General features: G+C 38.3%; 1 protein-coding gene across 11 annotated transcripts in view; it reads left to right on the forward strand.

Annotated features, from left to right (window-relative positions):
• Positions 1 to 21,591, forward strand: part of EYA4 (EYA transcriptional coactivator and phosphatase 4) — a 143,828-nt gene that overhangs the window by 116,363 nt on the left and 5,874 nt on the right. For all 11 annotated transcript variants that reach the window (XM_032101768.1, XM_032101767.1, XM_032101776.1 and 8 more), the window contains 7 exons: positions 295 to 431; positions 1,729 to 1,812; positions 9,818 to 9,907; positions 16,022 to 16,080; positions 16,191 to 16,351; positions 18,495 to 18,609; positions 20,356 to 20,477. In XM_032101768.1, the coding sequence (XP_031957659.1) occupies positions 295 to 431; positions 1,729 to 1,812; positions 9,818 to 9,907; positions 16,022 to 16,080; positions 16,191 to 16,351; positions 18,495 to 18,609; positions 20,356 to 20,477 (768 nt within the window). The remainder of the gene's footprint in view (positions 1 to 294; positions 432 to 1,728; positions 1,813 to 9,817; positions 9,908 to 16,021; positions 16,081 to 16,190; positions 16,352 to 18,494; positions 18,610 to 20,355; positions 20,478 to 21,591) is intronic.

Here is a 21,591-nt window from a genome sequence, read left to right on the forward strand (position 1 = left end):
GGATATTTTGCCTGGGCTTGTGTATTTTTGTGTATATGCACATGCATATGTGTCATTTGAATCTTTCACTTACTCTGGTAAGGTTTATAGTGTTTCATTGGTAAAGTCAAAAGTGCACATGGCATCTGCTGATTCCATCTAGATAAGACAAGCCACATTGTCATTCTTTTTATACAAGTTTTTTACATGTCTCTTGCCATTGAGTTTGCATACAGATGTGTTGAACTTTGAGAAAAAAAAGTTAATTATTTAGAAATCCAGCACTAATTTTGACATGAATGATTGACTTTACAGGGGAGTTTGACACAGTGCAGAGCCCCTCCACGCCAATCAAAGATCTTGATGAGAGAACATGTAGGAGTTCTGGGTCAAAGTCTCGGGGTAGAGGGCGGAAGAACAATCCATCACCCCCTCCGGACAGTGACTTGGAGGTATGTCTGCGGTAATTGATGAACATCAACGTGGAGGTTTCTTCTAAGGAAGTGTAAATTCTGAATGCTGCAACTGTGAAAATAGCTTAAAGCACTTTAGAAGACATCATGGACTCAGTGTCACTAACTGAATGTAACAGAGAGTAGCAGCTGTTTTAATATAGATGTACAATGAGACTTTACTGTTCTGCATGACAAAATTAGGCAGAAAGGTAGAAATTCAGTCTTGTGTTTTTTAGCTCTTAGATTATGTGCCTGACAGTTTCTCATGCAATAGAACCACAAATCTGTATTCAAAATTGTCACATTTTCTTGTAGTTTTTTGAATAGGAAACCTCAAGTAGATCGCTCAGCTTAATTGCATGTATTTATGGATGCAGTGTAAATATGCAGGATCCTCTGGCCATAGCCTTTTGAATATTTAGGCACCTATTTGTGCTTGTGCTTGTATGTTATATCAGTGGATATAAATGAGGCAGCTTACCTCTGTGAAGTTGTGGCTGTGCTTAAGTATGTGCAAGATCAGTCCCTTAGCGAAGAAATACATCTGCCTGACCTATGGGATGACAATTTCAAGCACAGGTGACCTCTTAGCAACACAGTAGTTATAGTGGTGTCGCTCCCATGTCAGCCGTGCAGCGCCTTGCGGCGGCAGGAGCAGGAGGAGGACACAGAGTGCCTGTGCGTGTGTGTGACCCTCCAGCTCTGGCACCAGGGACGTGCTGTGCTGCCTGCCAGTGCCGTGTGTCCCCTGCTGCCACGAGAGCAACGCGGCGAGCCAGCAGCCCTGGCGTGCCCCACTGCTCTGCCGTCACTGAACAGTCCAGTTTATTATTTACCAGTGAAAATGAAAATGAGTGAAATCGAATGTATGAAACTGAATTAAAATAATCTGTTTCATCCTACAGTATTATTTGAATTCTAGATTTTAGTTAATCAGTAGAAATAAAGAAGAATCTTGAATCAATAAGACTCACAGAGAAGTATCTGAAAGTAGTTTATCCTTAACAATTATGTCTGACCCCCATCATGTTTCTGAAATCTGCGTTACAGAGCTTTTGTGAAAAGCTTTTTAGAGAACAAGTAAGAAATCATTGAAGAGTTAAAAAGTTACTGCCTTTTGACTTTTTACGGTGCATGATACACTCTTATTGATGATTTCAGAAAAAACCTGCTCAGTTAATAAGTACTTGGCTAACCTTTTAAGACTCAGTTTACTTTTAACCTCCCTGGGTGGTGTGGTGGTGGGACTGTGATGTTATTTGTTCAATAATATTTTCCCCAATTCTGTTTTCAGCGTGTATTTGTTTGGGATTTGGATGAAACAATCATAGTTTTTCATTCGCTGCTTACAGGATCGTATGCACAGAAGTATGGCAAGGTATGTGAGCTGTGAATTTTGTGTCAATTCACCGCAGCTATCTGGCCTGACTATGTACAAGTTTTTCACCTCTGTTTTCTTTATGGCTTGGGTGAAGTTAAAGTGTACAGTAAACCCCATTTTCAGAGGGTTAATATGAAGAAGTCAAGGAGAGAAATGAGACACAGACCCTAAGCACAGTAGATGAGGCAGGGCTGAAGCAGATGCTGCAAATGAGAGGAGAATTTATAGAGGAACAAGGATGAGGTTCCTGACGTGAGTTGGAAGAGACATTGCAGGGAGATAATAGATGAAGTGCACAAATGGAAATAACTGACAGTATCTGGAAGAGTAAAGGAAGAAATAAGAAACTGGGCTGGTGGGTGAATTTACCGGGAAATTTATGAATAGGATGAGTAAGAGTCTGACTTATTTCAATGCCAGCTGCAGATGTTGTTCTTTGACTCCCCACCTTTTTCACTGAATTTTTGATTCCCTTGGCTGGCTCTGGGCTGAGTAATGCTGGGGAGTGAAACCCTCTCCCAAGTAGTTTTAAGCATCCTCTCCCCTCCAGTGAGTCCAAAAGGAGTTCAGGTCACAGAGCAATGAGTGGGAGAGCAGGAAGAAGAGTGAGGGAGGCAAAGAGAGGCAGTGGCAGACTGGAGGAGCAGGAGCAGGAACTCTGGGAGCCTGCCAGGCTGGTATTGGGAGTCTGGGGAATGGCTGCTTGGACAAGGTGAGAAGGGTCTGGTGTGCAACAACAGGAGCAGACTGATGGGAGAGGTAGAGTTAAGGCCTGGATAAAACAAAAAATCAAAGCAAATATGTGGAAGGAGGAAAATGGACAAGGGAGATGTTAGTATGTACATATATACTTTTCTCTGTGCTGTTTGTCCTATTCAAGTGAAATTAATGCAAGGGTATTTCTTTTTAAGAACATAGTCATGTCCATACTGTGTCAGATAAGGGGCTTGTTTAGCATGTTTTCAGCATCATTATTCCAGCCAGAATCAGATGCTTGAGAAAAGGATGCGAGAAACAATACATCACAGAAATGCTTTTCACAACCCCCTCCCCTACCAGTGGGTTAGAAATGTCCGAAGCCAGAACCTGTGGATTATAACCAGAAACGGCCAGTCTTCCATGTGATCAACCTTTTGTGGCTACTAATAAAGAAAGTTAATGGGAAAAGTCACAGGCCAAGTGCAAATCTGAATTTCTGGAATGCTAAGATAAGGATAGTTACTCATGTCTTGTAAAGCCTTCCTTGCTTTGCAGCTTCACAGTGCCAAATCTGTGCACATTTCAGTTCTCTGTCAAAAAATCCTCTTCTGCTGTTTTTCAGACATTGCAACAACAGTGACTTTGCCAGAACCCTTTCCAACTAATAGTTATCAAAACAAGGGAGAAATCTAACTGCACACAAACTTTTGCATCACTTTGAGCCCACAGACAACCACAGGACTTGATGAATTGTCACAGTGATAAAGTCATTCCTTTCATCCTTTTTTGATTGTGCCCTTAGGATGTTTCCTAAACCAACTGTAACACATAGTTTTAAAAATCAGAGCTCATTTGTAGCTCACAAAACATCTGTGGATAACTTTGAAAAATGTCTTGTAAACAGCAACAGAAATTTAATTCCTCTTGGTATATTAGTAATGGCATATTAACAGACAGTAGTACTGACAGCAGATAAAGTCTTATATAAACCAAAAGTATCTCAAGGTTTAGTGAAATTAATGTAGTTATACTGCTGAGATCAACATCAGCAAACTAATGTCATGGATATCTATGGTGCAAAAGATGCGGAGTTGTGGAATGATGAAAGTAAAATCCTTTTTTTGTTCTTTTTTTGTTTTGTTTTGTTTTGGGGGAGGTTGGGGTTTTTGGGGGGGGGGGTTTGTTTGGTTGGTTGGTTAGGTTTTTCTTGGGTTTTTTTTTTGTTTTTATTTTTTTGGTACTGATAGGCGGCATTCACACAAGTAGGGAAAGGTGTTCATTTCCAGACCCTGTAGAATAAAAATAGTAGACTTTTTCCTTGTTGCAGTGGCTGCCATTGCCATATTTACATAGAATTTTATCTTTTGCATCTAATTGCAGTGTTGTCTAAATTTAAGGTGGGATATGTATGAGCCTAAGTGCCTAAGAGTTTAGAAATGGGAGAAGAGAAAGGTCCCACAGATAGACTTCACTCAGTCTCTGGTACATGACATGTTCAGTACATATGGTCCTTATTTTTTCTGTGTATGATTTCCATCTGTATAGAAGGTCTTAATCCAGACTGAAGATTGGATTTTTACCAGAATTGGGTTGCTATGAGAGTAAATACTCCAAGAATTGTGAGGTTGTCAGCAGAAGTCTTGTTAGCACATAGGTCTTTCAAAATTATTGAGAGAGCTGTTTATCCTGGAAAGGTGATATAAAATTGTTGCCTAACAATGGAAAAAGAAACAGGCTGGTGTAAAAGAGTGGCAATACTAAATTATTTATCTGTGGTGATTGGCTACCTGATTTTAAAAAGTAAAGGCATCTAACGTCACAAGATGCTCAGCTGTGCACAGCATGTTCTTCCATATATATTTCATGAGCTCATTTTGTATAACATAATCAGGTAACTCACAAAGAAAAGAATTCACACCAAAAAAACCCCTTTCAGGACAAGCAGAATTTTTCCCTTCTCGCGTATTTAAATTTTCTAAGTGAGAATAGTGTGTTTTTAATGCAAACATTGCTTTAAGGGAAGGCAACTTCTTATACCAAGTGTCCTCATTTCATACTTAGAAAGAGTGAGATGCTGAGATCAAAGCTAGTGGGAATATACAGACAGGCAAGGATATTCCCATCTATTCATTGACATGCAAACTTTCATTCCTCATTTTCACCAGCTCTTTTTGCTGTTTATTTCAGTACGAGGTGAAAAAAAAATCATAAATTAGTCTTTTAATCTCTCTATTCTGCTGTAGTTCAGGCTGCACAGGGATGCAGTGAGAGGAGGTGCAGCATATATAGCTCCATATATATAGCATATATAGATCCATAGCCTGGCATAGGGATCCACATGTGACTGCAGGAGCACTTGAGAGCTGCTGTTGTATCCAGAAATAAACACTTGCAAAAGATTTCTACAGTTTAACAAGTGGTTGGAGTAGAAGAGAAAAAGGAAAGTCAAACCAGCATCTCCTTAGGCAATTAGGGCTTTCATTGGCAGAGATTATTTGGCAGGCCGGGATCCAGTAGGCAAGTTTCAGGTTGTGTATTTGTCAAGCGAAGAGCAGATTTCTGAGTTATGCCTAAGGATTTATGAAGTTGAGAATGGACACTCTATTTGGTATATACTTGTTCAGCACTTTTCATGGTATGATAATTATTTGATGTCAAAATTTTATAATAACCATGTTAAAATTAGTGTTTTGCCGAAGGACGCAGCTGTAAGTATCTCATTTAAAAAGGGGGCAAATTGCTGCTGCTTATCTGGGCACCAGTAGAGTATAGCTTTAAGCCCGACTGAACTGGGAGAGATTTGGCCAGAGGTTGGCCAGAGTATCACTTCTACATTTAAAATACAAAGCTTTCACAGAAGAATATTCCATGCCTTGCTGTTTTCTACCTGTGACTGTTTCCCTCTGGCTTTTGGTGTATTGGTTATTTTATTGGGCTAACAATGAAAGAGAATAAAAACTACAGTACAACTGTGTCAGGGAAGCTGTGCTGCCTCCCAGCAGTAAGATCACCTCTCATTTTTCAGCTCATTTACTCATCTGCTTTGTACTTCATAAAACCAGTACACTTCTATTTTTAATTACTTACGGCAGTAGCCAATCACGAACATTGGCATTGGAGCTGTTATACTGTGACTTGTGTGGATGATGACAGTTTTTGCAGCTGAGCACCAGTTGACAGATACGGTTTTCTACAATGCTGAGCTCTTAAGAGACCATTTGTTGATGTGACAGGACACATGTTAGCAGATGTCATCATCTCTTAAAAGTTTATGAGATACATTCTTATTCCCTGTGAACAGTGTGTATTCTTTATTCCATTGCATTCCAGTTATTCTTGCTGGTTAAAGGATGATTAAGCTGGAGTTTTCTCTAGCTCCAAGCATTTATATTTCATTCATTTCTCCCAGGTCAATCCAGAGGGCAAGGATTCCCAGATAAATGCTGTGACTCACAGTGCAACTGTTTAAAAAAAGAATACAATTCCTCTGTGAGCTTAGAAGAGGGAGAATTTGATTTCCAAGTGGAAAAATCAAAACAAATCCACACTTGATGATCATATTTTGCCATTTTTTATAGCACTGAGAATGACAGAAAGTTGTCAGGGAAGCCTCATTAACCTTGTGCACTTCTTTGGAAAGGGCTCAGAAGCTTTTTACTGCTCGCTGTCTGCTTGTCTGGTCATTAAACAGAAAAACTTTGTCACCATTAACATCCATGATGACATTCCCAAATTCACGCAGAAATATTCTCTTGTCCGCCTGTGTTAATAGTGTATCTCTCATCACCTCCAGTTGTCCTCTCCATTCACTCCCTCCTTGTCTGAGACCTCTGAGTTGATTTTCCTACTGCCTTCTAGAGAGCGTGGAACAGAGACTCCCTATGGAGTACGTGAGTTTTCCTTCATCAGCCACCAGCTACGGTTATTAAGAAGAGATGTGTTCTCTTCCTCCATTGCCACCCACATGAATCTCTCCTGGGACAGTGTCCCCTTTGAGAGCGTGAGTGCTGAACTTAAGTCTGAGAATCCCACATACGTAATTTAGGGAAGTGTCTTCAGGTTAAAATATTGGTATTTAATTTGAGCATTTCCACTTTTTCCTGAGGTCAGTTTTGTTTTAAGTCTGTTCAGGACAGCCACCCGTTGAAAATCACTTCTTAAATTTTTGCTTGTTTTCTTGCTTATTTTTAAGGCTTCATGCATGCAAATTCCTGTCACAATGAATCTACCTGACAGTCTATTCATCTCTTTGTTTTCTGAGGTTTTGTTAAAGTCACTTTGGTGTTTGCAGTTTTTTCCCAAGAAATGAAATGATTTCGAACATGTGCTGAAACCTGACATACCAAGAGAGTATTAAATAGATTTCTCCCACTAATGGACACTGAGCTTTTGGGGCTTTATTCCAGTTGATCTCTCTTGATCAAAACATTGAAGTATTGGTCCTCCCAGGATATTTTTATCTAGTCTGCCAGGAGGCATTCCGATGGATGGACCAGTCTGGTACAGAAGTCCACAGACAGACAGTCTGGCTCCAGTTTAGTGCCTTCATCCTAATATAACTAAAGTAATTTGTATTTAGGTGTACAGAAGTGTTGTAGCTGGTCTTGATTCTTCTGCACACTAATGATATCTGGCTAACATCATACCTCTGTGGGCCAAAGAGTTGTTCTTTGTTCTGTGAATTATCTGGGGAAAACGTCCAGATTCTTTTTTAAATAATTTTTTACTCTATTGTGTGCGCTTATGCAGAGTAGCACAAAATACAATTTTTCCAGAAGTTCAGTCTACCTCTTACTAAGTTTTTCAATTTGCTATGCTAAAATCTGTATCAACTGCAAGTTTCTTGCTTTCTTTTCAACACTCAGTTCTTTGTGCCGCTTGAATCTGTAACTTCTGCTTCAGGCTGAAAGACATTGAAATGATAATTGTCATGTTCCTCCATATTGTGCAAACACTATAAAGCCACAAGACCCTGACAAATCTGCTTTCTTGACTATTTTTGTATGTGAAGGAAAGAACTTAACATGGCAAGAGCTGGATGGAACATGATATTTAATTCTTGTTAAACAGTTGCAGTGCAAAGTTTTGGCCAATTTATTAAGGGAAGAAGGGAAGTTAATATCTTGAGAATTCAATTCCAGCAACTCTCCCTAGCAGAAGTTGTTATGGGGAGATCCCATACTGATTTTATACTAAGCTGAAATTAATTCCCCTTGCTTTGCTTTGCTTTGCTTTATTTTATTTTACATACAGTACCTAGCAATATCCTTCTCATGACTTTGCCAAAGCAGGAATATAGGAAATATAATTTTAATAGTAATAATCAGGCATAATTGGTTACAAAACTACTACTAATAAGAAAATCATAAGAGCTTTGTCACATTTACATCTTTCAACTATACTAGGCAAGGCAGAAAATTGTCATTCATAGTTGGTAGTTTCTGTAAAAATGAACTGGATTATAACAGAAAACATTATAGGAAACTTCCACATTCAAGTCTGCTTCTACCCAGGAAGGGGTAAAAAGAGGCTGAGAATTAAAAGTCGGAGATTCCAGTTTTGGAAGAACTCCAGTGAATGACTTAAATAATAATGAGTTACCACCTGTGCATAAAATTATGCACATGCCTTAGTGTTCATAGGATTGAGGTAAAAAAGCATATTACAAATACTCTCTGTTATATCATATCTACGGTGAAAAAACTTACAATTTTTTATAAATTTTACTGTGCACAGAAAAGAAATGCAAAAGAAAGAAGAGACAAACACATGTTTATATATGATGGCGTTTTGATAAAAGCATTATGGCTTGATGAGGAATCTCCTGAGTCAAGGGTATTTTTGTGATTTGTGTTCTAAGTGCCTAACATGAGTTTTGCTAATCTGTTAATGGTGCTCCTTAATCACCCTCCCGGAAAACTGACCTTTGCACTTGGTGCTGCCTTCAGCCATGTGACTTTCAAATCCAGTGAACATTACTACAGAAGACAGAATGGATGAAGTTCTTTGCCTGGGCACTGCATTTTTTTTTTGCTTCTGAAAGGTAGCCTAGACCAGTTCAAGGGTCAACATAAAAATATTTCCTTTCACGGCCAGAGAATTGGGTCTAACTTTGGATCATTACAACTTCTTGAACACTATTCTCCCCTTCAAGTATGACTTTTTCATGAGCAAGAGTCAAAATGTTAGTGTTTCAGATTTTACCATTAGTTATTAAGTGCTTGAGTGCAGAAGCCGTCTTTTATTCTGTCATTGCAAAGCCCTGGAGTAGTGACTACCTGATCCTGGTTGGGAAGCCTTTGATCCTAATGCTAACAAATGATCATTTGAGTTTTTGTAAGATTTTGTTGCTACATGCTGGTAAACTTTTAGACTTTAAATCTCAAGGTATTTAAGAAGGGATTTCTGAAAACTTGCTGGTGTCAATCAGAGTTTAAATGATGAAATATATATTTTTTCCATATTTTGATGAGAAGAAGATCGCATGTGTATTAAAAGTCCACTGCAGTACGTTAAGCATTAAAAAGTTAGAACCCCTCAAGATCAGGCAGATAATTATGGCAATAATCAAACCAGGTACCAGGTGTCAGCAAAGCATCAGGGACCATTATTTTAAACTAAATGTAAGGCAACACAAATCTGCTTTACCTCTCTCCTAGCAAACTTAGAGAAGTTAAATTAATTACCTTGCCTTTCTGTACACTTAATGCTCTCAGACAGTGTTGTTGCAGATGGGTAGATTTGTGGTGTCTTGCTGAGGCAGAGCAATTTGATAGTGTGAAAGATGACCTATGAACAAATGCAGCATTTTGAATGACTCTTATCCAGGGACAGGATTCCTGTGTTTCATCAGCAATGAAGGGATGATCTGTAGCAAAAGACAACTTACATAAGCTTTCCACAGGAGTGTATGCTCCTATATACATCTTTTATTAAAAGTGCCTTCCCTGTTTCCAATCTTCTCTATACTTGTTTATGTTTATATATGTATATATACATATATATATATATATATTTATGGCCACCTGTTTCTTTCCTGCCAGTTCAGATGGGTTGCAAATTGCTTGACTTTCAAAATATTTGATTTTTCAACATCCACAGCTCCCTGAATTTTCTCACAAACAGAAGTTCAGCAGTCTCTTCTTAATAAGCATTATATTAAAATAGCTTAATACTGAAAGGATTTCAGAGAAATTTCTTACAGTGTTAATGTTTCAAAACCCCTGTATACAGCAATTTTAAAAGTAATTCTAATATAACTTAGAGGTATGTAATTAGTTAACCTTGTTTTTTGTTTTTTAAGGATCCACCCATGGCAGTGACCCTTGGACTGCGAATGGAAGAAATGATTTTTAATCTTGCTGACACACATTTATTTTTTAATGATTTAGAGGTAAGAATCAAAGGAATGTTAGCACCGGTATTCCTGGTTTTTAACTTAGTGGCTTTGCTGTGCATTAGTGTTTATTGTGTGTGATATTTTCTGCCTATGTGGTCTTTGGGTTAGTCATGCTTTAATCAGAGAGAGGTTAGCCAGGTGGCACTGACTTCCTGTGGCACCAGAGTCCTTCCGTGAAACTCAGTGAGAGAGAGAACTGCAAACTACCTATTCTGTTCTTTGTCCTGTAGCCATCTTTTTGGTTTCCACCTATGTAAAGCTGTCTGCTGTCATCTCCACAACAGGAACATACATGCTTCACATTCTTCACTTGAAGTTCTCTATATTCATTCACCTTCTGTGGGTGCCCTCAACTGACCAGAAGAGACTGTTCTCTTGAGATACCTGAGTAGCCTTTTGGCCACAGGCCCCTGTTACTTGTTCAAATGAAGAATATTCTTCATTTACCTGAAAGAATGCAGCTTCAGAGAGCTGGAACTGTGATAGATGTTCTGGTCGGTGAATGTCTCTTCCCAAGGCAACCAGGCAACCACATGTATTGTCACAATATACCCAGGGAGTATAATTTGGAAATTGGTCAGAAAAGGGAGAGACCTCTTCCTAGGGAATGCCCTCTGTGGGCAGCTCACCTGTCAGAAGCACAGGCATGGACTCTCTCAGGGACAGTGGTCTGGGAAGCAGGCTGGTCAGCTGGGCTTCACAGGCTTTTAATTCACTCTGAGAGTCTGGATCTCTTAACATGGATGGTGACAGCCTACAACCATGTGTGTCAAGAGATGGACTCAAAAGCAGTTTTTAAATTAACATAGGGGTTTTTCAGACCTTCTTCTGGTCTAAAACAGCTGCTTTCCTATTCAGAGTAGATCCCCGACTTCCCTCCATGGATAGATACTTGCCATGAATGGGAGCTGGAAGACTTTGAGGTTTTGTTTAGAATCCCAGAGAAAGGTCTCTGGTGAGTGAATAGAAAAAATAAAGATAAGTGAAATTTTTCCATGCACTGGGATGTTGATTTTTTCTTTTGTTCCTTCATCAAGTAGGCAGTAAGAAAAGCAGAAGGTACCAGTCTGCAGTGGTCTTTGTCATCCCTTGCAGACCTCCAGAGACATTCTTAGCTCTTTTAAAGTCAGGAAACTGGAATCTACTTCACCCCACACCTGAACTGCACTTCCTCCTTGCAGCAGCAGAAACCTAAGAAAGTAAAGCCCTGGACACACCTGTCCCAGTGTGTGTTTTATTGCAGTCCTAGTGAGTCATCTCTTGACAAGTACATTCAGTGAATGTCTCCTTCTGGTACCCTGTACTGGGGAGAGATTCCAAATAAATTTTTCAAAGCATTTCTTAATTTTTTTTTAGCAGACCTTTGCCCCTGCATGTTCAGATTTTATGTGGCATGAATGAACTTTAAGCCATTCTGTGGAATCTGTTCTTCAGTGTTGTAGTGAGTTCATGTGGAAGAGTTCAGCAAAATGGAGCTTTGCTCTCTTTCCGTACCTCTTTACTCTTGCTTATGGCCATTGAAACTTCATTCCTTTCTCTCATTTTTTATTTCCTCTGTAGATCACAAGTTCAGCTGTCATAGGTGGATCATTATATTTTGGCTAATCTTCATAGGATGGTTTTAATACCTTGTCCGAAAACTCATACACCAGCTCATTCCAGAGCCTGAACCGTTCCCAGGTTTAGATAAATCAAAAAATACTACTTAGGGGTCTTAGAGAGTCTCGGAAATCAATCAGTTTGATTCAATTAAAAGCAATTAATATATGTATTTAGTCATCACAATTTCTATAAGAAGCTAAGTATTTTATGGCCCAGAATTCATCTTGGTCTCAAAACCAACTCTCTTACAAAATTACCAAAATTCCAAAGTTCACGTACTGAAATGAGTTGTGCGCATACATTCCAGCATGTGCAAGAAGACCAGGAATTTTCTATCTTCTTAGCAAATAAGATAAAGTGCCAAAGTATGTAGTGACACCCTTTCATATGCTGATGAGTAAACCTGTCTGTTTAAATCTGTTTGCAGAGCACGTGACTATTACTGAATATTACAGTTCATCTGCATGATGAATGTATAATGAATTCTGAGAATTCCCCGAGTCTGACTTGAGGTCTCTTCCTCATTTCTCCTCTTCTCCCCGTGTCTCTTTCTCTGTTTTTCTCTCTCTGTCCTCCCCCAGGGGAGCAGAAATGAGTGCTGAGCTGCCAATGATCATGACCATCAAGACACGAGAACTTCAATTCTCCCTGGAGGAAGTGAGATAGGCCTTTATTCACTAGGCAGATAGATTGCTTATCCTTTCATCATGTCACTGTTTTAATGGTCAGCCCTCAGGTCCCATACCTTCTGTTTTGCTTTCATCTTCAGCCCACAGGAAACCTCATGGCTCTGGATGTGACAACTGCAATGTACTAAGGAACCTGTATTCCTGTAATATTTACTCCAGTCACTACATCCTCTAAACCTTCTTTTTTCCCTGTCTCTCTTGGTTACAAACACCACATAGCAGGTTCTCATAATAATAACCAAGTTACAGAAGTTATCACACACAAAAATAAAGTTTTCCTTCCTCTATGCAAATCTGTCTCACTGCAATGGCTGCTGATGCAGAAATTCCGATCTGCTAAGACATTCCCTGCTGACCCAGTAACCCATGTTCTAATCAGCCAAGCTGCACTTTTACTTCAGGCTAGGCTGCTCTCCAGCTGTTGCATTCTCAGGGTATGAATTTTAGTTAGCTTGAGAAGTATCACTTGGGAGGGTGGTTGGTGTTTTGCCACAAAAATAGGAGTCTGGTGCTCTAGAAAGTTCATGTGCCTAAACACTTAGAGATGGGACTCAGCTTTGTAATAATAGCCAAACTAAGGCATTCTGCTTTCAACCAGGTAAAGAATAAAATTAAGTTTTTCTTCATTTCTCAGTATTAATTTTAAGACAGCATTTAGAAATGTTGGTAAGACCTATTAGGCACACCAAAAAAAACAATTTCTGCAAATTGCAAGTAGTAATTCAGACATGAATCTTCCAACTCCATTATTCCACTCCACTCTCAGGTCAATGAAGAAAAAAAAAAGCATCCATTTCAAACAAACTGAATTATATTTCTATTTTTATCATTATCCCTCCATATTTTAAAGGAGATTTTGTGTTTTATTTTTTCTCATTATAATTAGAAATGAGAGATAAAAAATAGGATTTAAGTCTCAGAATTTGGGATGCAGGTAAAACTAGTTTTAACAGAGACCGAAGCATATATATTAAAAAAAGGTTTGCTGTAAAGCCTAAGAAAGCATAAGTGCTGAATATCTCCTCATTAATAACAGTTTTGTGTTCAGCATGATAAGGCAGTGTTTTTACTGAATAATGACATCAGTGTCCATTCCAGGATAATAAGTTTTATGGATGATTTGTTGATTCTGTACTCTCAAATTTTCAGGCTCTAAAAATTGCTGCAAAGAATTGACTGCACTCAGATGTAATTTAAATTAGTATAGCTTCAAACAAAAGCTAGATATTACACCTAGACTCCTTTCCTGTATTTGCTCTAATAGGAAATGTATTTTTATGTTTCTTAGTTTTGACATTGCACTGACAGTGAGTCACTGTGTCTTGAGCTTAACCAGTACTATAGCTGATGTGGAGAGTATTTTACCTTAATATTTAAAGTGACACAGAGCTTGCTCTCTTTCCTTCTTTCCCATATTTGTTTGGTGTCATTTAAAAGCAAACTCAGACGTAGTGTTGTGCCATCAGTTTCCTGTTTCTTTTGAGAAAAGTAGAGAACTATCTCAAATCCGCTCAAACTGGGGTTTTTTCTTTTTTTATGGCAAGTTTTTTCCATGCCTCGTAAGTGAATTTGCAAAAGGTAAACGTTTTAGTTAAAATAGATAAGTAAACAAGAAAACAAAGTAAAAGAAAACAAGAAGTGATGGGCACATGAGCTTGTTTGTTGGTCAGCAAATACATATTGCCAGCATGTAGAGAGGAGGTGACCCATAGATCCAGAGGAGAACAGGAAGGGGGAAAATGAGGAAGCTGGAGAGTGCTGCTGGGTTTGATCTCCTATATAACACGTGTAATAACTCCTATATTAACAACCTTCTTGCAGGGACAAGGGGGTGAGTAATCAGAAAACTGCCTGGTCCCCTCATCCTTTTCCTGGAGTCAATCACAGAATCACAATGAACCAACTGTGAGACAAAAAAAACAAAAGTAAACAGCTGAGCCTTTGCCACCCACTCACATTTAACTTAATAATGAAATTATCAGCAGAACAGCTACCTAGAATTTTCAAGGCTGGAACAATGTAGCTGAAAGGCTTAACAAAACCCAAACAGCAGCAGACACTCCTTATCCATCAAGGCTTTTGTGTGCCCTCCATTTAATTAGTATACCTTCAAATCCACAGGAATGATTACTGAATTTTTAAACTTAACACTTCTACCAGTTCCAGGGAAATCTGTGAAGGTGATTAGGAAGCCACATATTGCCCAGATATTGCAAAATATAGAGTCAGAATTTTTCCCAGAAGGGCTTTTTGTCTGATTTTTGAGTTCCTGTCCTACATTGGGTGAAGCATAGTTGCGTTTTTTCTGGAGTGTAAATAACAAATAGGGATAAAGAAATTAATATTTTATATTAGCTGCCCCTCCCCCTTTACTTTCTCTCTTCATCTGCTATTTACATCCAAAAGTAGCTTCATTAAAATATTCTACAGCTCAAGATAATCTCCTCAGACAGAACTAAAAAATTTTATTTCTCTAGTGAGGGGGAAAATGCTTCATTTCTGTCCCTTGAACACAGCCCTATTATCCTGTCTTAATGGATTAAACCACATGAGCAGAGCTTGGCAACTCATTATTTTAGCTTTGACCCAATATTTTAAATTATGATTGCTTGTATGGTGCAACAAAATTATGTATTTGAAAATTAAATTGTATGGGGTTTTTTAATACAAAATTGCCTTGTTTTTAACAACTTACTTTATGTGAGTAAAAGTCTGTTAAGTTTTTTTTTTCATTGCAAAGCAAATACAGCAGAAAGATAAAATAACAATTCCCCAAATTCACGCTCTAGGAACTTGTGGCTTACACATTTGGAAATCACTCTTCTGCTCAGATTTATTCTTTATCTGTACAATTTAGCACTGTTATAAGAGAAAGATTGGAAACTTAGAACTGCATGCTCCTGCATATCACAGAGGGCCTGAATTAAGTGCTGACTGAAGTAGACACTGAATTCAGGTGTGTCTTTGGATTAAGGTGTTAGTTCAAGCAACTACAGAAAATAGTTATATGATGCATGATGGCTTGCTTATATATTTACTTTTGCTTTCCCCACAATTTCTTATCTTTGTGCTGTAACCACTGTGCAGATAAGGATATTTGATAGCTGTCTCATTATAAAACCATCTTGGAGGGGAATTCATTTTTCCTGTGTACCTCTGTTCCCTTGAGTTTCTTCCATCCCTTCCAAAGCCAGGAAATAATTAAGTTCTGTAGGACTGCTGATGATATGTGATTTTCCAGCCAAAGGCACTCACATAATTTATTAGAAGAACCTGATAAGTGTCCAAACCACTTAACATAAGTTTTATGCCTGTTGAGGTTCACCATCAATTGCTTTTAGGGAGTGGGAATATAAGGTTTATATTGGTATACAAGGGAGACTATAAATGAGACCTGCAATTTTTGAGGCTTTACAATTAAAATAATTTCCTCCAAAAATCACACCAAAATTGCATTTTGATTTTCTAAAGGTCTATTTTAACTAGTAATTTCGACTGTGTAGGAGTTGAAGGTTGATGGCGATAGAAAGCTGTGGGTGTGCACAGGCTGCCATCTTCTGGTGCAGTCAGTGGCCTGCACCGGTCATTTTTCTTCTTCTGTACTAAGCCTGTGGTGAGCACAGAATCAATAATTCGGGTTGGAAAAGACCCCTAACATCACCTAGTCCAGCCATTAGCCCAGCACACCGTGCTCACCACTAAACCATATCCCCAACTGCTACATCCACACGCCTTTTGGATGCTTCCAGGAATGGCAATTGCACTCTCTTACAAGATAAATTTGTCATTTGGGTTTGCTTTCTTTTCTTTCTAACAGGAATGCGATCAAGTTCATATAGATGATGTTTCTTCTGATGATAATGGACAAGACCTAAGGTAAGATACAGCATTTTTTCTTTTTTTTTTTTTTTTTTTTAAGATTAAATAATTTGAGAATTTACAGGAATACATTGTATTTATTTTTACTGTATTTTGGGTGTTTGCAGTACCTACAGTTTTGCAACTGATGGCTTCCATGCAGCTGCAAGTAGTGCAAACCTTTGTCTGCCAACAGGTGTAAGAGGAGGGGTTGACTGGATGAGGAAGCTGGCATTCCGTTACAGAAGAGTAAAAGAGTTGTATAATACTTACAAGAACAACATAGGAGGTGAGTTCAGTTGTCAAAAACAACTTCAAATGCTGGTCAGTCTAAGCTGCATGGTGATGAACTCCCACCCAGGGAAGGAGCCTGGGAAGCCACAGAGGGAATGGAGAGTGATGTGACTGGACCATGAGCTGTTGAAAGCTGGTGACTGTAATGGCAAGGCCACACACTGTTGTGCTGGAGAAACACAATTGGGAACACCAAGCAAGCTTCCATTTAGCTTCCACAGAGCCCATTTTCCTCCTTCAGACCCAGCTATTCTTACCTTACTGAGTGGTTGAACCACTCATTCTACTTCAGATCTGCTGTTGCTCTGGGAAAGATATTGTATAGTTTCCATAGCACAAATTGGTTGTGGATGGGCATTTCCATCCTACATTTTAATGATCTGGTTGGTAACAACACTGTCTCCTAAACTCTCTGCTCCATACCTGCTAGTCTGTTTTCATCAGTGGATGCAAGAAAATTCTATCACTGCTATCCCAACAGCCTCTTTTGTTGGCTCTGTAACTTACACAATTTTGTCTCCAAAAAGTCCAAATCTCATTGGGACAAGAGCTTTGCTGGTACTGTTTTAATTCATGGGCTCACTCATGTCTGCACCAGTAGGTTGTAGGTAATCAAGCAGCAGAGCTGAAAGAATCTGTTCTGGAAAGTCCTGTGTGACTTGCAGAGACAGCCAGCCCTCTTCTGAGGAGGTGAATGTGTCAACTGACCCCCCCAACAATAGACTGTGAGGACAGGGAATACTTAGAAGTCTTCGATAATTGCTACAGTCACGTATTTTCACTGTTAATAGTTCAGTCTTTCCTTGCCACAGGATGAAGCAATAGGACCAAAGGGTGGTAGTAGAGGGCTGACTTTCACTTGCCCTGCCTTGCCCTTCACTGGTGTTGTGAATAGAATTTTTATGTATTTATATAAATTGTATATACTTTTTTAATTTTTGAAACAGTATTAACCAAAAGTTTACTGGGTTTTCTTGTATCTCCTAATGCATCTAAGATTCTAAAGCTGCTGCATTTCACAAAACCCTTAGCACTGGTAAGAGCACAGGTCCGAGAGCACAGCATAGGGAAACACACTAGAGGAACAAAGCGTTGCAAAGGCAGAGTGCAGATATGTGGTGCACTGGATTAAGGTTTTTATTGTCTCCCACTCATCCTGCATCTGAAATAGAAGCCATCCTTAGTGGGCAAGTTTCTTCATTTATCCTCCACTTCTTAGCCTTTTAAATAATCTTCTTAGCACATAATGTGTCTGTTTATTTCAAAATATCTGCTAGAAGGCATCAGAAGGCAAGATTAATCCATGTATTTTTAGTTACTTCACTTCTGCTTTTTGAAGACAGTCATCATCATTTGTTGGGAGATAGGGTGTGAAAGAGAAGAGGGATACTAAAGGTCAGGAAGCCTATTTCCCTTCTCTTCCAGGACCAAATCTGCATTTAAAATACCTTGGTTCCAACAAATTCATGTCTCAACATTTAATAGGCTGGGTATTTTTAAATATCTGTCAATTTATACCCAAAAAGAGATTTTGAGGACTAACTTTTAAGGACTAACTGAGATATGAGAACATAAGATGTGCAGCTGTTTCAAGGCTGCAAATGCTATAAAAGGAACCAACAACAGGACATGAAGAGCAAGCCATCAGCAAATATATTTCTGTATGTGTAACCTAAGGCTCACACCTATGTACAGAGTCATAAGGAGGTCAGTTTGAAACATAAGCAGGTACTGCAAAGGCCAGTTTATTCTAAAGTATCTTCTTTCGTGACCATCTTCACCTGTGATCCTAATGGCATGGATCTCCCTGTCACTGCCTCTGATAATTTGAGAGCAACATATTTGGGAGGAGCTGGTTTAAAAAATATGTGTTTCTGAAAGGTATACTTTGAAATGCAGTAAAGCAGCCTGAATATGTAAAAAATTCTAATTAGTCTTAAATAATACCTGTCGTTGCTTGATATAGTGAAGTACAAATAAAACCAAAGATATACTGAGCGCTGAAGACAATAGATTTTCTCTTCGATATTTTTTCAAGTTGTAGTGGAATTTAAAATAGAAACAATGACTATAAACTCTATCACATTCCATCTGATACAGAATTTAATTGTATTTTTCTCACTTTTTTTACATAAAAGGACTCCTGGGTCCTGCTAAAAGAGATGCATGGTTGCAATTAAGAGCAGAGATTGAAGCTCTGACAGACTCCTGGCTAACAAATGCACTTAAATCATTATCAATTATCAGCACAAGGTATGTATCTGAGTCTGCTGTAAAAAAAAGTTTCTAGCTTTGGACATGTATTGGATATTTTTTTACATTTTAGGTTACAATAAATTAGTGCCTTTAAAGAACAGAACAGGTCTAATATGACTTTTGAATAGGACACAGGAAAAGTGGAAAGTGGTTTTGTTTTCAGTGATTCCAGCATTTAGTAAAGATAGTATGAAATGTCTTCTCAGATGTGTGTACATTGAAGGGGTATTGTAGAATTCTGAGACAGCCTCTAATTTCTTGTCTTGTGGACAGCATTCTCTGAACTCCACAGCTCTCTGTTCTGTCCTTCAATGTTTCTGCCTATTCACAGTGCTACCTAAATACTGTATAGATAGCAGAACACAAGGACATTTTGCTTCTGTCCTTCCAAGCAAACCAGTATATCTTAGTATATATATCTTAATCTTTCAGAAGAGCAAAAATCTCTTTCAACGAAGTTAAAAGTCTGGGTTCCCAATATTGAGAGATAAAATGTATTGTTCCTTAGAAACAACAAAACTGTGAATGATGCTGCTACTTAGTCAGCCATGTAACATATATATTACCAGTAATTCTAAAAAATCCTGGTTTTAAACCACAAAAAAGAACATTAAGTCATCTAGCTTTCTGAACATGTCTGGGAAAAGACCCAGTGTCAAGTGAAAAGAACAAGCTTGGAAAGACATGAAAACCTTAATTTCAACATAACAACTTTTGCAATATGCTTATCTCCTAATTATTGTTTATTTAACAGTGTGTGAAGCACTTCAGGAAAAAAAAAAGTAACAAATTTGTGTAAACTGTTGTGTTTAGCTCTGCATTTCTTTCTGAATTGTTAGTCATCAAAGAGACTTTTAGCAATGAAGGCCCGTTGAGCATTGGTGGATGAGTCTGGAAAACTGATATCATTCACTCAGGACTGTTAAATGATAGTCTTTTGTAATATCTTCAAAGAACTGTACAACTGTACAACTCAGAAGCTACCTGTGAGTCAGCTAAATATTACTGTTATGTTACTGTCAGGAAATCAGGATACATTAAGCTGAAAACGTAGCCTAGGGTCTCTTCCAGAAGGAAAAGTCACAACTGTTTGCTCTCAACTCCATGTTCACATCATGGTCATGCTCATGCTCATGTTCCAGCCTGTCAGTGCCTAAGGTAGCTCAGCTCCGAGTTCTCCGGCCTGCACACCTTCTCCATTCAACTTTTCATCCTCACCATTCGATGCTAGCTTATTGACATCCCTCTTTTCAGAAATATTCTTACTCCTGAAACATGAAGAAAGTGATGCCATTGTAGAGAAATGTGTACTGGCTGTCTATTTCCCCTAGATAAAAGAGTAACAAATTATGTCTTCATATTCTCTTAACTCTTTTATTTGGCCAGTAGCTACTGACAATTAATGACCAGCATGAAAATTATGCTTTCAAAGGATTCAGATGCCTTGTTTCGGAGGTAGTTAGTGGTCTTAAATGTCTGTATTTTCGTAGACCCATCTTCAAAGACCTGGTTTGTATAAACCAGGGTGGAATATTTCCTACAAATCAGACCTACATATTTTTAAAGGTTTTTGCCAGAGGTTTTATGTACATTTTCTGTAAGTGATGATGCTGAGCAGCTCACTGTGTGAGTGAAAGTAAATGTTGAGGAATCCTTAATATGCTGTCCACAGCTGGTTCACCTCATCAGCATTTGGGTACTGTTTTAAAACTATTTAAACTTAAACTGTTTCTCTCATTTCAGGAGTAATTGTGTAAATGTGTTGGTAACAACAACCCAGCTTATCCCAGCACTTGCAAAAGTTCTGCTATACAGTTTAGGAGGAGCTTTTCCTATTGAAAATATTTACAGTGCAACCAAAATAGGTAAGAAAATTATTCTTTCATCCATTCTGACTACACTGCATTACTTTTGGTTTTTTTTTTTGCCAGTAATGGATGGATTCCAAAACAATTCCCTGACACTTAGCAGTTTTAGTTATAAGATTTAGGCATTGCATGTGTTCAGAAGTGTTTATGTCAAAGAATTCCAAATTCACCTTATTTTTGATGGTGCCTAAAGGAATAAAGATGGTGATTGAAAGCCTCAGAAACTCATCAGTATGGTGTAGAAAATAAAAACTTGCAGAACAGAATAAAGAAAAGTGTTTTGTGATTCAAACCTGAGCAGAACTTCTGTTTAATTAGCCTCTGCTCTGACCTTCATCTCTATGCAATCCAGGCCACAGCTTCACAAACCTTTTCCCAAGGCATAGTATGTCAGTGATGGGAATGACAAGTGTTACTAACAGAACCTGTGGTGCTGCATAACAAAAGGGCACTTCCCCACTCTGTTCATAACTGTGTGCATTTCGTGTGTTATGGTTTGGAAATGTATGGAAATGTATTTCTGGAAATTGCACCCAAAACTCTAAACCAAGAGAAGCTGCCACTCCTGTGAAAAGTGACAATACAATGACTGATAAGTTTGCAGATTTTACCAATCATCAACTCAGGAATGTTTCATTTCTATACTTATGACAACATTTTTAGCATGGAATGTGTCACTTCATTGACAAAAGCACTGCAATATGTTTCCTAAATTATTTTCACAAGGGAAAAAGCGGTGCATATTTTAGCAGTGTCAGGAAAAACTGTTACCTCAGTCATCATTTAATTAATTTTTTTCATTTCTACATCACTCGTTGTTGCAGATACATTAGAATTAAAATTTCTACTTTCCTTATAAGAATATGATTACAATCATAAGGAAATATTTAAATTCAATTATTCATTCACTAACCTATTCGTTTTTGCAGTGCTGCAAATTCCTTTATCTCAGTGGCTTTCCTGCAATGATTAAGAGATCTAGTTTTACCTGAAACATCTTAGTGTCACTAAGGGAATCTATTGCTTCTTACCAGATTTGGCGCTAAATCTCAAGGCTGGGAACTTTTTAAAAGTAGTAGTAGTAATGTCTTACCACTGCAAAAATCCTTTG

The sequence above is a fragment of the Corvus moneduloides genome, chromosome 3, assembly GCF_009650955.1.
Source record: "Corvus moneduloides isolate bCorMon1 chromosome 3, bCorMon1.pri, whole genome shotgun sequence".
Lineage (NCBI taxonomy): Eukaryota > Metazoa > Chordata > Aves > Passeriformes > Corvidae > Corvus > Corvus moneduloides.